Genomic DNA, 17,491 nt, shown 5'->3' on the forward strand with positions numbered 1-17,491 from the left:
ATCTTTGCGCTTAACCGTTTCTTCACCGCAGCTCTGCGCCGCATCGCAGCCAGGCTGCATGTTGGTGCACGAAGGACACGGAGAGCAATTAGCTTTTTTTTTTTTTTCCCCCCATAGCGCCACTTTGTTTTGTTGTTGTTGTTTTGTTTGTTGTAGCACTGATTACAAGTGCATTTTAATAGATTTTTTTTTTTAAAGTTTGGTATCTCTGTAGTTGTTTTGATATTGATATATTTTTGCTTTCTGCGTACAGTTCCCCTAAGTTTTTAATAATAGATGTCCTTTTTTTAAAAAAAAAGAAAAGTTTTTTAAATGTAGAAATGCTATGGTCTACACGGCATCATGAAGGTTAACAGCTTCCATAACAAAAGGTGACTTAATTAAATTTGTTCAGAAGCTGGTTCTTAATAGGAGACTATTAATGGAAAATTGAGTGGTATAAAAAAGTGTGAAAAAAAGAAACCCCACAAGCAATGGATGACTGCAGACTTCAATATATTGTCAAGCAAAGCACAATAAAGATATTGGAGGAGATTCACGAGGCTGGACTGCAGCTGGAGTCTGCAGGTACAGCGGAGAGGCTCACAATCCAAGTCGCTGGAGTTCTAGTGGGAAGTTTCCACAGTTAATGACAATCTGGTGAGTCAGGCCACCTGAGGGCGCTGGCCCACTGTGTTTCATCAAGTCCAAGGTCAGAACAGTCATTTCTGAATTAAAAGTCCTTTTTATTTTAATATTTGATAAGAGAAATTGAATTTGTGTCCATCTACCTGTGTGCAGTCTCTTTGGTTGTGCTCTCTCTCTCTCTCTCTCTCCTCCTCCAGGCAGCTGCAGCTCATCCAACCTCCTTAGGGAAGCCGATATATGGAAACCAGCTCTCTCAGACGGACGCTGGATCGTTCTCTTACCGGTTGGTAATCAGACCTCAGTCGCTTCATGTTCAGCTTTTATGGTTTCCAGTATTGACTTCTTGTTTCTTCTACAGAAAGTTGTTTGTTGGCCTCCTGACGAGTGAGCTCTGGTTTGTCGCTTCCTCCGTAGCGTCTTGATCTGATATGACGCACGTTTATTTGGAACCATCTCATGTTGCATGGGTGACCTGGTTCTAACTTACCTGTTTGTCTGCTGCCGGCATGACCAATCCCACCTTCCAATGAATCCTCTGACGGTCAACCTGCTGAAAGAGAAAGAGACATTAGGAACCACACAGCTAGTTTTCAACCAAGTTCCTGCCAGTCTCAGCCTGTGGTGAGTTCATCCTGACGACTCTTATGATTAACTTATTGAACTGGATTCTTCATCTCAATTGATTGTCTATATCTCCCTTACAGTTGCCTTTCCTGGGGACCAGATCCAAGGCTATGCATGTCCTTTGTAATTGTTAAATTCCTCCTTGTTTGCTTGTCCAATTGTTTCTACCTGTACTACCTGTAAGTCACGATCATCGAAATGAACAGATATGAATCACATCTCGGTGTGGTGACCTTATTATAAAAGTTTCCCTCTTTGAATTGCTAAATGACACTTTTAAATCCTGGATGTGGTGCCGGTCAGCTAGGTCTCCAATCAGCATTTTTCCGAAACCTCTTTGCTGAACGTATCACCTCAAGTCTTAACCTTTTGAGAAAACAATCTGTAGACCTTCATTATCTCTACTTTAACATTGTTAAATGTTTAAAAGTTATAAAGTAACTACACAAATATGTAAAAAATACCTTGAGATTCTTTCAGTGATCATTTAAGTATGCTTGTACTTGCACAATGCTAGCATTACTTACTTCTAACATGCTTTTCTTTTGTAACTTGATTAAATATACAATTTTGGACAGAATTTTAGGACTCTGTCTAAAATTGTTCCATTAAAAAATACTTTGATACACTTCCTCTGCATGTATGGTAGAGTATAATTAATGTTAATATACAATATTAATATAATTTTTACATAATTAAAAATATATTCAAATATATAGTCTTCAGCTGTTTCTTGTAAAAGTTGACTGAGCACTGCAAGAAGGAACCGTCTCATTAGTTACTTTTGTTTGCTCTTTTTATCGAAGTACAGGATCAAGATACTTGATTTTCTTTCTTTTTTTTTTCCATCTGGCAATTACAACAGCTTGAAATAATCGCCAAACTTACTTTCCCGTGATGTGGAGAGACGTGTGCTTTTCTTAAGACAGACTTCTTTATCCAATTCATTGGCTCTGTACCAAACTGAAGCTCTATCATCTCCTTGTTAAATGCAGGCTGGTGATTCATCGCTTCGATCCGCCCATCTGCTCCATCACTGCTCCTCTTTAGTAGCTTTGCTTTCTTCTGTTTGGATCGAAATGAGGGGTTACGTTTGGATTGTCTGGATGTAAAAAAAATTTTTAAAAAATTAAAAAATCCCTCACAGTTTAAGCACAAATATTAACTTTTGTTTCTTTACCACTGAACTGTTTTACTTTATTTATTCTTTTTTTTCCCCCTGCCCCATCAAGACCAGAGTTATGATCAGTCAGATACACGTTTTACAGTTTAACTTATTACTCTAGTCTTTCTAGCATCTCATTAATAAATTAGTAGGCCTCCATTATCATTAAAAGTTGTGCGGGTCAAAGCCATAAGACGTCCCTAATATATATAGAGATGATTAGGAGCTGTTCAAACTTTGCGTTTGTCTCTTAGTCCATTCACTTTTTCTTTCTCTACCCCAGGAATACTTTGTATTTTTGGAGATACTACACACTGCTGGCTCATAATTACAATTTGCTACCACTAATGACAGATGTGGTGAAATCTAGGAAAAGGGTCAAATGTAATTGGCTGAAAAAAAAAAAAACGGATAGTTGATTGTCAAGACGCACTTGTGAACAAACTGAGCTAAAACACAAAGTCAAGATTAAACCTGTTGCATCAGGGTCCAACGTAAACTTTCCATTTCCTTTAAAGGGACACAACTACGTAAAAATCAAATTTTCTGAGCTTTACATCATGTTATAATGGTATTTCCACATCATATCAACATACCTGGAGTGTTGCCCTGTTCTTTTCATGCATAAGAAATACTTTAATCTCCCGTGGCAACCATTCAGCTGTGCAAAATACTTGGGTGGACACCTAGCCCCGCCTTCAAGGATGAAGCTCCTCCTTGGAGCTGCAGTTTCCAAGCTTCTCACTGAGCAGCCCCCGTCTAAGACTCCAACCGCTCAGCTCCTTCAGACTAGCCAGCAGCAATTAGCAAACACCTGGTGGAACTGGGCATCTGCTGAGCTCTTTATGCGAGCCACTGCTCAGTACAACGCTGGTAAAAACGTTGTTAAAAGTTGCAATGATTTCCTGAAGACGGAGTTTCAGAAAGAGCAAGAGCTTTTAAAGAAGCAGAGGCCCAATTTCAAGGCGTTAAATTACAAAGTCAGATTTCTTTTAAGTAGTATTTGATATATGCAGCATTTTTACAACTAATGGCAACATAGCTACTTGATTGTGCTATGAAATGATAAAAACACATAACACTGCCCCTTTAAATTAAAATATATATACTGTATATATTATCTATACATAAGCCATCAATTCAAACTCAACAGTAATCCTAATCTCAATAGATGCATTTAAAAAATTTTGATCTATGATCTGTGGTAAAATTCAAGCATTTATGGGTGGACAACTAAAGGCCCTGTTGCATACTAGAAAGGAGCAAACTAAATATTTAGTCTGCAGTCTTGCCTATCATTTTCAATTTCCAAGTTTACGTCTAGATAATAAGCTGCCTCTATGACTTTGTGGCCGTTATATTGGTGTTAACTACTGATTTCTGCAGAACACAGCCTACTGCTCCACATTAACCAACCTGATCAAATAAATCGTGTCCACTTACGATAAAATAATATTATGCAGGATGTGGCTGGAACATTGACATCTTTTCTAAGCAGTCCTCCACTTATTAAAAATATACTCAGTAGTGATGTAGTCTAGAAGCTCGGGTACATAACTGCAGACAGTTAGTCAAAATAAAAGCTTTCTGAAAATCATTACGTTGGCCGTCAGAATTGATCCGGTCATGCATACGAGTGGACTGGAACGGATCACGTCTCCACGGTGAGCACCAGTCGTCTCCTGCAGCTACCACAAATATCGAGCTCCTCCAGCACAGAAACGTCATCGGACCAGGGATCAGATGGGATTCAAAAACAAGGCCAAAACATTCGTCCCCGAGCCAAGAAGCGAGTCGATAAGCGATGCGCCTTCCTCGTCGCAAAGTTCACTTTCTGAAAGCTTAAAAGGGCAACAAACGCACGGGAACCATCGCAGATAGAGCCGCCTGAGATGACTCAACGGAGAAATATTCGGGAGGGTCACAGAGGAGAAGTATGTGTTTGGGGAGAAAAAGCAACCGGCACAGGAGAAGTTGGAGACGACGAGGGAGAACGTATCCAACTGAAGATGATTTAAGGCCGAATCCAAATGTTGCAGAACAGGCTGCAGCTAATCCGTACTTACTGATGAGAAAAAGATCCATTATTTAAGTAGTCTAAAGAAAACATTAAAAAAAAGAAAAATTACATTGCTTCTCTGGAAATAAGTACTTGTTAGAACTTCACACTTGCCTTGTGAATTAAGTAATATGTATTCTTATGGGCTTCCTGTGATCATTTGGTTAAATTGCAGATTTGAGACTTCCTAAAGTTGAGACTACATTAAAGTTGAAGCCATCATACTTGCACTGCCTGTTCAAAGTTCTTGCAAAACCTTAAACTCTTTTCACAACTCTTTTGTCACAGCCACAACCTGCATTTTATATGGCTAACACAAAGTATCTCATAATTGTATAATGGGTGGAATATAAAATACTTTAAGCACTTCTGACCAATAGTGTCTCAAAATTGTGACGTGCATTTGTATTTAAATATTCATTTAGAGTTTGAAAAAGGTTGCTTGTGGGTTTTGGAAAGACTGTCAATTTTAGTTTTATTAAAAAAAATGTGTATTTTTAACATATGTTTGGGCTGTTTCATGCAATTAAGTATTAAAAGAATCTGTTTTATTTGTGGGAAATATTTCATTTAAATTTAGTCCTGTTGCCATTATGTTCAATATGCAAATGTTTGTAATGTCCATTGCTGATGTGCGTTTACGTGTACAATATTTAGAAACATTTATTTTAATTTTGTATGTGGTTTCATAGCTGATGCATCTTTCTCATTGGCTCGGTGATCAGGTCACACTACCCAGCAACAGTTGCATTTACTTTCTCTCTCTCTCTGCATAGTAGCAAAAGCTGCAATGCTCCACTTGTGAAAGTAAATCTGTTGGACTTCTTCTTGGCACTCAGACTCTGAATGCTACACTGCCAGACAGGGAGTATAAAAGAAAAAAAAAAAAAAAAAAAAAAAAAGCAATCTGTGAAATGTTCAAAGCTTGGGGTTAGACTTTAATAACCTACCTCTGGTCTAAACTTCTCCAGAACTTTATCTCCAACCTGTCCGCCGTCTTCCCTGGGCTTCATGATGCTGTTAATTTACCCAACGCTCCCCTCAGCCGTTCACAGAACAGCTGAATTCCCACTGCACACAAGTGGACTCTAGTCATTTACATGGCGACTGGTTACACTGGATTCCTGACAGAGTAAATGAGATAAACACAAATAAATGCCACAATTTAAGGATTTTTTATTTATAAAAAAATATTTGAAAACCATGTGTCCTAGTCATATTCACATGCCCTACTTGGTGTTTGTGATTGGAAAAGTGTGAAAAACAAGTCCAAGGATACGCCAGACGCTGCAACTCTAAGCTGTGGGGTTTGAGGGCCGAGTCTAAAGATGCAGCCCAGGTGTCGTCTGCCACCTTTTAAAAAAAAAAAAATCTTTCATGCCGAAAACTTTAGTGACGCCAGGCCTCTCGAAAAAAGTTGCAGACAAATTAATTTCTTCTTCTTTAAGAAAAAAAAAAATGTTAGATGCAACACAGAGTATGTATCTTGACATTTTTTTGCAGTCATTTTAATTTCAAAGTAAGCAGAACTACACAAATACAGAGATTTATGTAGAAGAAAACATTTAAGAAATGTGGCACAAAAAGCCTCTTTTTGTTAGAAGTGACCCATATCTCTTGTTTGAGTATATCCCCCCCCCCTGCAGAAAAAGAAATAAAAAATTTGAAAATAGAAAACTTTTAGAACACAGACATTTGGCAGGAGGTCAGAATCGAACCCACGGCTTTCTGATTGCAAAAGAACTACACCTCCCAATGAGCCACAGATCTCCATGTTTAGACTTTTCCTCTAAGATGTAAATACTTGGTTTCTTTGTGTGTTTAGTTTATTGTTAAACAGGTAAAAATGTCAGCTCTCACAATGTTGTTGTTGCCCGTCGATACTTTGGGGTCGGCTGTTTGGGCCGAGCGACAAAAAAAGTTTGGACAGCCCTCTAAATAGTTCTTAGGTTCAATGAACTACAAGGATTCGAATGAACTACAGTCAGAGCGTTGTTTGAAGAAAATACTTATTCACAATCGGGTTGTTTTAGATGATTGGTTGGTTGATTTGTAAACGTGTGTTATGGACGGATGGTAAAATTACATCTTTTTTTTTTTTGGAAAAGCCAACTTTGCTCACGAACTTTTCAACAAATGTACAAAAATAAACACACCGACAAGAGATTGGACATGAAAGCAAACTGCATTCCTTTTGCTTTTTAGTTCATTTCAGGTGTTTGCTTACAAAACAAAGAACAGCTCGAGCTTTAAATCCGCTCCAATACCGACAACATATAAAGCCATTAGGAATGAAGAGTTGCTGTAAATTTGCATATACCCTGCTTGCATACCCGGTGTGGAGTAGAGGAGAAAAAATATATATATGAACACACACACACACCCCGACAGTGGCCCAAAGCGGCAACAGTCGATGTGTGTTTTAACACCTCACCTCTGTGGATAGACACCAAAACAAGAAGAGGGGAAAGAAAAAAAAATAAATCTATTGTTTTTAATTACATCACGAAGCGAAGAGATGCCGCCAATTGCTGAAAAAAGTAGAAAAAACATCAAGTCCTTCTCAATAAGTTAACCCTCCTCTGGCTGCAGAGCGGCGCCGGCCTAAGCGACGCAGAAGACAAGTTGAACTCACGTCGCTGAAACAAAAAGAAAAGTGCGTCTCTTTTCCGACTTGATCTTGTTTAAAAAGAAAAAGAAAAAACCAACAACAAAAGATGCGAGTGGCTTATGTTAACGTTCCTTCTCCACAGGGGCTCCTCAAGCACTTCTCATGAAACTTTACAAGTCTCCATCGTTTGATCGACAAACAAACCGAGTTATAGTTGGTAAAAAAAAAAAATACAAACAAACAAACAAAAAAAAAACAATAACAATAATTACAAAGACAGTAATAACAAGTAATGTAAGTAATAAACACAGTCCTGTACAATCAGGCTCGTCTTCTGATGGAGACCTCTGCCGAAGCGGTCGCCTGGCCTCCAGCAGCAAAGAGACACAAACTGAAAGAAAAGTGACCAATGCTGTCCAGCTGCCCACACTTATGGTCTGTTAGGAAAGCCTCCTCCGTTTCCTTTCTCCCCCCTGCTGGAGGAAGAAGAAAAGAGAAGAAAAAAAAAAATGATGCTATTAAATATCTTTGGCCACATGGGGGCAGCAGAAGCATCGTCAACCTCAGGTTGTCACAGAGGGAAGAAAAGTGCAGCTGGAAGTTTTTGAATATCATTGGTAATTAAATACAAAACGTGAAACTGAACCAGATGTTACAGTAGCAGGGGGCTGGTCTGACATGGCTATAAATATCTGAGTGTAATATTTCATTCAGTTTACTTTTGGATCCCAAGGTTTTAAACTTTCAAAGTTTATTTGAATTTGTTGAATTGTAGACGCAAATATTTTCACTACCCAGGATTCACAGATGAATGCCATGATTGTGTCGCATATGAATTACTGCATGGTGAGATAAACTACAGAAACGAGCTTTATTTGGGAGAAATAAATACCGTTTCTCACAGGAAAAACAGGATTAAATTCTTAGAAATTTCACTCATCTTTGATGGTCTTGTCCCTCCTCCCACTGAATCATTAAAAATACTAAAAATTGGTAACTTGTAGATTAGTGACAGTTTTAATACTTTTTTACTATTGTCAATTAAAAATCATGGGGTTTAATGTTAAAATTTTATTACAACAGCACATGAATTTTAGCCTTAGTGAGCAAATGTTTAGCAAATAAACTAAACCAGAAGAATTATAGATGTATATTTGAGCTAATTTAGATGATTAGGGCTTACAGCTTCTTGGTGGAGCTAATTTTTCATGAATTACTGTGCACCACAATTTTTCCTTCCACTTAACATTCCATAAATAAGTTTGCATACAGCACTCTGGACAGCCTGCTGTCAAGTCTGTTGTATTCCCAGTGATGATGTAGAAAATAATGTGGTAATTCTTTAAAAGAAAAAAATATCAGCCTTATGATATATTCAGGTTTTCTGAGAAACAGAATTTGGGGGTTTCATTAGCTTTATGTCACAACCATGAACAAAAACCTGGTGTGATGAACATATATAGTTTCTGTTCTAACCTTTTAAAGATTAAAAACTTGCAAAGGTGTTCAATTTCAGCTTGGTTTTCACCTCTCAAGCCAACATTGGTAACACCATCAACAAGCAGACAACCTGCTGAATAAATCATCCGAGCCCCTGGTGTTCAAAGCGGTCCAGCAGCAGAAGCCAAAGTCTCACCTCACTGCTGTTTGCAGCAGAGATTGTTCCCACGGAGAGTTCAGTCCACTTCGTGAATCTCGTCCTGCAGGGACACCGAGGGCCGTCCCACATCGCTAACACGTTTGGCCATAATGTCCCACTGTGGAGTAAGGGCTTTGGACTTGGTGCCTGCAAATGGAGCGGAGCGGGAGAGTTGATGCAGCAGATATCAAAACACACAAACACACACACACACACACCGATTCAATCTGCCAATTCTACAGTGGGAGGGAAAAAAAGAAGCTAACTTTCATCTGCCCCCTGCTGGCTTCAAAAGCAACTAATTTCACATGATAACAGCAGTAAAAAAAAGTAATTAAACATTATCGAAATTCAGTTTTTCCAATTTGACTATATTGTGGATCTTTCTCTCGTTTTAATTTGTAAAATGGATGCAGAGGACGTTTATCAGAGAAGCCATGTTGAAGGATAACAAAAATCAATGGTTTTATGGATTTTCAGGATGCATGAAGTGAGAAATCACAGTTTTTAAAAAAAAAAAAAGCCTTCCTAGATATTCTTTGTGAGAAATTTCACAGTTTTCATATTTCTCAGGCAAAAATCACAGAGTGGAACAAAGGGATGTAGACAGACATTAGGGCTGATACTTAATTTAACTTTCGCATCAACTGTCTGGTAAAAAATCCTCTTAAAAGAAACTAGTTTTCAACATTGCAATAAATAGTGTTTAAAAAAAAAAAAAGTAAGAAAACTCAATCTCAGCTAATTTCACACATTAGTTGATAACTAGCAGGCTTGAAAAATGTGATGAGTCATTCTTATAACAATAAATAAAAAAACAAATATTTTAAAAAAATAAACACATTCTAAATTATAATCAAGTGCTATTTTAGTCATTATTCCCTTTATTAGTTTTCAACCTCTCCTGCCTGCATGGTTGAGTATTTATGTTAAAAATAACAAATCACCTGCATCAGAGTTTAGTCTTTTCGTGTCCACTACATGTGTTCATCTATCTGGACGCTACAAATAAGAACCTCTTGTTTGTTTAGCTCCACGTTTATCGAGCCCGATCTCAGCACATTTAATGTTTTTTTTCTTCCCATTTTCTCTGTTCGGGTTTCTGGACCGACTCGGTTCAGATCCTCCAGCAGCTCCTGATGAAAACGTTGCTTTTAAACGGACCGGGCTCTGACCGCTGCATCTCCAGTGATTTTATACACCGATGCAATATTTACCCCGGCCACTTTTAACTGCAACACATTTAGAGGAAGTTTAAATAATTATAGACACGACCCAGAAGCCGCAGAAAATATGCTTCATGAACAGCCTGCCATTAGCCCCCTGCTTATCTTATAACAACGACCTCGACATGTTGGATTTGAAACGACTGCAGCTCCATTAACTAGTGATTTAAATAAATGTTAGCACATGGACCAAGCGTGGTTCTGACGAGGGCTCGGAGGCCGGTTGAATCGTCTCCCTCAGGAAACGCTCGGCGAGGCTTCCTTGCCTCGTTACCATGACAACACGCACTACAGCCTACAGCTAAAGCAGCGCGGCTGATCAGATCTCCGGCTCTACCTCCTCTCTCTGGCGTACTCCCGATCCGTCAGTGTCACGCTAACCCGACTCCTCGCATCACACAGGACCACAGCGGCTCCTCGCAGAATCTCGATTTTGGAGTCAGGTGGCCTTGAAAAAGTATTCATACCCCTTGGAGGTTTTGCGGGTGCATTTAATTTGGCGCTTTATGTGCTGAATAAACACAACAGATCGGGATTTTGAAGTGGATGAAAGATTTTTTTTTTTTTAAAACCTTGTGCAAAGAAAAATATCTCCGAAGTGTGGTGCAGGGCTGAAACAACTGATTGATTAATTGTGGTTAATCAATTAGTTGAAATAATCGCCAATTAGTTTAGTAATTGATTAATCGCTAACTGGAGTACGCAGCCTCAAAAAAAGGAACCAAATATCTAACGTGTGTTTATCTCCGAGCTGAACTCAAACTTTTGGCAGAGAGAGTGAGAGAATAGAGGTCGCCACAGTTACACAAAGTTGTCATTTTGGTTGTTGTAGTTTAGCTAAAGGAAGAATGTCCTGAATCTCAGAAACCCACCATCCAGGCCGTTGTGCTGCTCGTAGCTGCGCTTGCCCAGGATGGTGGGCGAGCCGTTGTTGAGGATGGGAGAGGACTTTATGGGCGTCAAGCTGCCTGTTGAGATGGATCCGCCACGGGTCGGCGGGTTGGGCTTGGACGGACGGGGATGTGCTTCTGAACACAGCGAGCAGAAAACAGGTCAGGCAGAAAAGAAGACGCCAGAAGCTTTACTTTCAAACGGATAAACACCGTAAAAGGAAAAATAAATAAATAAATACTCAATTTCTCTCTGGATTTGAGAAATTTTGAACAAAAACGACTCATGCACAACAGACGCATTCAAAAGAGAAACAGGAATAAACAGCGGAACAAACAAACGCAGTAGGACGCAAAAAGCAAAGAAAGAAAGACAAAAGGGCACAAGTAATGGAGTGACAAAGGAAGAGCACGATCGAGGAAGGAAACAAGGAAGAATGGAAGGACACGAGAAACAAATCGGGTCGGACACAAGAAGTAAAGATGGGAATTATATGTCAGAGGAAAAAGGAAGGACATGGGAAAGAAAAGAAGAAAGGGCAGAAGAAAAAAAGGACAATCCAAAGGGCAAAAGGGCACAAATAAGGGAGTGAAGAAGGAAGGAAAGAAGTAAGAAAAGAAAGACAATAAAAAAGGCACAAGAACAACGGGGTAAAGAAAGTTAGCAGAGAGGGAAGGATAAGAGGAAGCAAGGGCTCAATAAAGAAAGAGGAGAGGAGAGAAGGAAGGAAGGAACGAAAAGGATAAAATGGAAAGATGAGGCAGGGAGGAAGAAAAGACGACCGGCCAGGGAGTAAAGTCTGGAAGCATTCGTATTTTCTTAGTCTAGACTTTCCTGGATTGAAATAACATCCCAGATATTTCCAGACTTTCCCAAGCTTCTTTTTTAAGAATAAAAGCTTCTCATGCTCAACAGATAAGCTGAAACATGACAAACTTGACAGCAGGCCTCTTACCCAAGTACCGAACCACAGACTCCAGAGGTTTCCGCTCCACTGGCTTGAGCTCTGATGGCTTTTTTGGCCGATCCGGTAACCTCAGAGCACCTGAAGTCAGTCAGCAAAACAACACTCATCAATAACCAAACAAACAACAACAAAAAAAACATTTGAATGTGGCCAAAGTTTGGCTGTTGGGAACACAAAGCCTCCTACACTCTGCTTTGATGGCTGCTGTGTTGACGGGGAGGTAGGGGTGCCGGGCCAGGTACCGCGGTCGGATGATGTCCTCGCAGAGGCGGCGCGCCAGCCGCGTCGCGCCGGTGGTCTGCAGGAAAAACGCCTGCCGGGTCTTGACGGCAAACTTGGGGCTGCCGCTGTGCCGCAGAGGAAGGCCGTGAGGACTCTGGAACGACAAACGTCGGATTGGTCAGAGGATCCTCACCAAGGATAAGGCAGGACTCGTATCTCGCATTATTTTACCCTGAAAGCAAATGACTCTAAAGTGCCAAGATGGCTTTGAGGTAAATTTGTTTCACCTGGACTCAGATGGGTACTTTACTGCTGCGATTAGAGGCCCCGTTGCCCCGCTATTATTTTGAAAATACAGACAGGAGTGGAGAATTTAACAAACCCTGATAGTTTCTGTTTTATTTTGGCCGCTGCAGCTACCGTACCAGCAGCGGGCAAAACTCACTGAGACACCAACTTCCTCTAAGTAAAAGCAAACCAAATAAAAGCCAAAAAGGTTGAAGCTTAATGCAAGAATCAGGGCTGGCAACTTCTTTATAGGTTTAGTCAGTGCATGCGCTACTGAAGGCGCAGGCGTACATGTGACGACCGCGGATAGCAAAGAGCAACATCAAAAACATGAACACAGACGGAGTCTGTCCACTTTTCCCCACTGTAAAATTCAAGAAGTTTTCAAGTAAAGTTACAACACTTTCCGCTACGCGTTCTGGCATTTAGCAAATGGAAATTATTTTGGTAATTATAACTAACATAAAACAAGAAAAGTTTAGTCTGATTTAACTTCAGACAGCGAGGGGAAAAAAACGTCTCCGAGATGAAAATGTCTGGTTTCAACCGTAAATAACAAAAATAACACAAGTTTCTTTCATTTGAAAATAAAGTTTGAGTTCTTTAAAAACTGACAGCAAAATGCTCTTAACCATCTTGTAAAGTCATTTCAATTTTCTATTGAACCACAGCATTAATTTGTTATTAGTGAAGCCTGAAAAGCTGTATATGCGGATCTCTTTCTGGACTTTCTCATTCCATAACGACACTTTTTGACTTAATAAATTCGGTCGAATGGACAAAGTGGAATTGAGGAAACAAAAACAGATAAAGGAGAGTTTGGGAGGGGAAAAACTAAACGGAATTTGGAAAATAACCAGCCATTGTCTGAGATGCAGCTAGATTGACTGAGTCAGGAGGATTTCCTCTGATTAACGGTCCAGGAATGCAGCCGTTACCAAGGTGTTGCGGTTGGGCCCCGGCCTCTCGCCGTCCAGCCTTGTGGGCATCTTCAGGCCGCCGTACTTCTTCCAGTAAGTCCAGCATGAAGCGCACAGGCGACACTGCATGTTGGGAGGTCCCCACGAGTACCACTGGTAGGAGCTACTGGCTATACACACACACACGCACGCACGCACACGCACGCACACACACACACACACACACACACACACACCACAACATCAGCCTGACAGAGCACAGACTTTCACTTTCTTTGTCAGCTGATAGGAGAAGTCATGATGGGATTTGCTGTTTACCTCCATCATAATCATCTAATGTGATGCACAGAGAAGAGAGGGAGTCTGTATTTTCTTAAATTATCTATATTACAATAGTAAAAAAAATTATTTTTTTTAAATGTGCTAAGTTGGAAAACTTACTATAGCAGCTTTCACAGGCTCTGCCCAGCCCCGGGGTCTGCCCTGAGCCCAGCGGTCCTGGGACATTTGAGCCCGCTGCTCCGTTTAGAAGCGCTGGCTTTACGCTGTTACTCAGCTGGTTGGGGTTTGGCTTGTTGCTGGAAGTTCAGGCGAACAGAGACGGAGTCAGACATGAGAACAACAGACCGTCTTAAAACATGAACGCAGGTACAGACCAGTGGGAGTGGGGGGAAATAAATAAGAATGTGATGACCAAAATCTGACAAATATTAAAGTTTAATTACTGGAAGGGAAGAAATGACTTCCTTTAAGGTTTTCTCTTGCATAACCACAACATTTTCACACACACAGTTTGCTGGAATGCTTTTTGTTGTTTTTTTTTCTGGCTCACATCAGTTGCAGCGTTTCTTTCCTAGTCTTTGTTTTATTAAGCCCTCATTTGTCTTTATTCCCATCATTTAACAACTACTGTTGATTTAAATTCTATATAAATAATACAGTTACCTTAATAAAATTTAATTTAAAAAAAAAAGTCCACACTTTGTTTTACTCCCTTTTAGTTCTTTTAGTTCTTCAAACTCCCTACAGACTCTCAAATTGACTCTTAGCGATGAGACCAACGAGTCCATCTTTGAAAGCATGGAGCAAATGTAGATCAAACTGCAACGTTACGCGTAGAGCGATTCTGAAAGCGGATACTTCCTCTCTGTGTGTTAACCTCTTAAAGAAGGCCTCTGACGATGGGACCTTCTCTGTCTGGAAGCTTCTCAGACACACTCTATCCTCCAAAATGTAGGAAGCAGCTAAATGAGGCATGCTCAGGTTCAGACACAAACTAAAATTTATGATAGACCAAAACAAAATATTTGGCCTGTTGTAAGGACTTTTTCTAAAGGGCAGTGACAAAGTTCAGTGGTCCAGATCTTAAGGTTTTCAGACAATATTGTGCATCCGTAGTTTTCAGTTCTGCCATATTCATATTTAAAAATTGTGAATAGAACAGAGTTATGTTAGATTTTTGAAACTTGGCATATTTTATAACCTAATCTTCCTTTAAACTTCTTTACAACTTTATCTCTGACCTTTCTTCAGTGTTTCTTGGTCTTCATGATGCCCCTTCTATCCTAGTGTTTTCTCTGAGCTGGATTTATACTGAGATTACACACACACGCCCGCACACAGATATACACACACACACACACCCCCACACAAAGATGGGCGCCTCATTTACCTATTAGGTGACTTCTCATTTTATTTAATGGCATCCACAGGAAAGCGAGCCAAATACAAGAGCGGGCTACAATCACTTCACAATTGCTTTTGTTTATCACCAAAAAAAAAAAACCTTTTGTGGCTGCAACTTCAGCTTTTTTAGCTTAGCAACCTGCGTTGCTTTCTTGCTTTGAACTGAAACGTGCAAAAGTCTTAGTATCTGAAGAGAAAGCACTCACTAGTTGGGGATGTAGACCTGCTTGAGTTTGCTCTCTGCCTCGGCTGCTTTTAATCGCTTCTGGAGCAGGAACAGGTGAGGAGGAGGAGGAGGAGGAGAGAGGAAGAACAACAGGATTAGATCTATTCAGCTCCTCGTCTTCTTGAGACCAAACATCAATGGTACCGAGCTTAAAGTAAGGACAACCATGTAAGGACAATGTACCTGCTGGACGTATCTATCTGTAGTCTTCCACATGTAGTAATACTCAATTATACTTGTCAGCGACTTCCAGGGCAGCTGAGAAAGAAGAGAAGGATGACGGACATGGTCATATGATCTAGCTGATTGTTTAAATAAAATCCAATTTGCCACAGAGTTGTTGTTGTGGAACATTTTCCCTCTGACAGGAAAACCTGAAGATTTATTCTCTGGTTCAGCTAAAGCTGATTCCAGATCTCAAAGTTTAAAACAAAGCTGTAGGAAATTGCAGCCCCACCCATGCTGGTGTTCAAAAAAAAAAAAAAAAGAAAGAAAGAAAAAAAAAAGCTAAACTGGAAACAAGAATGAGTAGCACTGAGAGATGCTGGCCACCAGGTGGCGGAGTAACGCTCACGGTGACAGCTAACTGAGGATTAGAAACGGCTCAATCTTCTCAGGCTGAAGCCTAATCAGAAAATGAGGAGCTGCAGCATCTTCCTCCCAGCTCCTCCGCAGAACTCAACCTGGTTTTCAAATGGATCTGTGTGATCACCACACACAGGATGAACAGGCTGCTTTCCAAAAAGAAAACAAAAAAAAAAAACGGTCCAGTTCATAAATAATCAATAAAACATTAAATAAATCTGCAAAGATTCCCTGTAGGGCAGCAGTTAGAAATACACTACATATCTGACAGACAAGTTGTGTCCTGCAGTTTAGCTTTGTTTCGATCATACAACATAGCTTTATTCAATGAACGTTAGGGATAAATCAACTATTGAAATAATTGTCAACTAATTTAGTAATCAATTAATCATTAACTCTAAAAAAAGGACACTTGCTGAAAGAATATGCTTTCAGCAACAAAAACAGTCAAAAGAATAGTTTTTTACTATTTTACTGTATAGTATAGTCAAACTATACAAAGGATGTTTTGCTAGCCCATTTTGCTAACAAATTACACTCAGTTAATCTAAAAAATGCTTCTATTAAGTCAAGCAGAAACAGCTAAGAAAGGTAAGAAGTATTTTTTAGCTACAGATGCAACTTTTGCAACAAATGATCAATGTGCCACAATTGCACATTGTTAAATTTGCTAAACTAATGCAACCCATTCTTATTTTTAATAAATTATTTTTTTTGAAAAACGCATCATTAACAGTAAACAAAAAAAACAAACATGATGATAAATGAGACCGGTGGCATGACTGTGCTGAACGATCAACTCCAGTCTTTTTACTTTAGGAGAACAAAAGAAGCTAGAAAAAAAAAGCAAGCGATTCTGTGAAGGCGCTACTTTTTGGTTTCGTCACTTACAAAATCCTGCTGGATGTCTGTGAAGTCTTTGCCGTATTTCTCCAGCGCTTCCTCGAACAGGTTGGCCTCGGAGGCGCTCCACTCCTCCATCTCATCCCTGCAGAGGACGGGCCCACCCTGAGGCACCAGCGCCGCGATGGCCCGGGTCATGTCGTAGCCGTTGGTGTGGAGCGTGTCCATGGCGTGGAACTGGAAGGGAACCGCCGTGCAGAGTTAAAACGCTAAGCTATCGCTAGCATATCAACAGCTGCGCAGACAAGGCTGCACGCTTTAAGCAGCGGCACGATGTGGAGCTGAACCCCCGAACCCGCTTCCACGTGTCTCACCAGTGTGATGTCTCTGGAGGCGGCGGCGGCGCTCATGTGGAGGCTCGGCTGCCGGACAGAACTGCTGCAGTCCAACGCTCTGGCGAACGTACCGACTGACCTGTGGGACAAAGACGGCTTCAGCAAGACGCAAAACTGTGCTGCAACTGGCGATTATTGAGGCTACTGGCTATTATTCTGACGAATAATCGGATTAAAAAAAATTGGGCACATTCAGATTTTCTCATTTAACTATTTAAGCCTTTATTCTACAATATTAGAAATACATTAAAATGTGTAAATAAACAATTACATTCCTTTTTTTTTTTAAATAATAAAAAATACATTTTATTGCCTGAAATGTAATAATAGAGCTCTTTTTTAGTGAAATTGACCCAGGTGAAGCTAAAACTGCCTCTTGAGGAGTTTTGGGTAAAATATTTACAGACAAATGGGTTTTCTTCTTAACTGCAAAATGTACATATAAATCTTTTAGATTTTGGCTTAATTACTTATACTTACTATATTATACTTACTTACTCATAATCTCAAATTAACG

At 39.9% G+C, this 17,491-nt stretch overlaps 1 protein-coding gene and 1 long non-coding RNA gene across 3 annotated transcripts in view; one reads left to right on the forward strand and one right to left on the reverse strand.

The window, feature by feature from the left end:
* Positions 1–819: 819 nt before the first annotated feature.
* Positions 820–1,870, forward strand: LOC111612161. The gene is made up of 3 exons (XR_002754448.1): positions 820–910; positions 986–1,248; positions 1,332–1,870. It is a non-coding gene; the product is annotated as an uncharacterized LOC111612161 (long non-coding RNA).
* A 3,764-nt stretch (positions 1,871–5,634) lies between these two features.
* The window catches only part of mta1 (metastasis associated 1), a 42,982-nt gene continuing 31,125 nt past the window's right edge, over positions 5,635–17,491 (reverse strand). Inside the window, exons 8-18 of one of the 2 annotated variants that reach the window (XM_023352368.1) lie at positions 16,954–17,053; positions 16,628–16,816; positions 15,335–15,409; positions 15,132–15,190; positions 13,681–13,817; positions 13,258–13,409; positions 11,996–12,185; positions 11,798–11,887; positions 10,824–10,979; positions 8,723–8,872; positions 5,635–7,559 (exon numbers count right to left, since the gene is read on the reverse strand). In XM_023352368.1, the coding sequence (XP_023208136.1) occupies positions 8,763–8,872; positions 10,824–10,979; positions 11,798–11,887; positions 11,996–12,185; positions 13,258–13,409; positions 13,681–13,817; positions 15,132–15,190; positions 15,335–15,409; positions 16,628–16,816; positions 16,954–17,053 (1,258 nt within the window). In that variant the 3' untranslated portion in view covers positions 5,635–7,559; positions 8,723–8,762. Of the gene's footprint in view, positions 7,563–8,722; positions 8,873–10,823; positions 10,980–11,797; positions 11,888–11,995; positions 12,186–13,257; positions 13,410–13,680; positions 13,818–15,131; positions 15,191–15,334; positions 15,410–16,627; positions 16,817–16,953; positions 17,054–17,491 lie in introns of both variants that reach the window. The other variant, XM_005799297.3, reaches the window with a different exon arrangement.

This window comes from Xiphophorus maculatus, chromosome 19, assembly GCF_002775205.1.
Source record: "Xiphophorus maculatus strain JP 163 A chromosome 19, X_maculatus-5.0-male, whole genome shotgun sequence".
In the NCBI taxonomy this organism is placed as follows: Eukaryota; Metazoa; Chordata; class Actinopteri; order Cyprinodontiformes; family Poeciliidae; genus Xiphophorus; species Xiphophorus maculatus.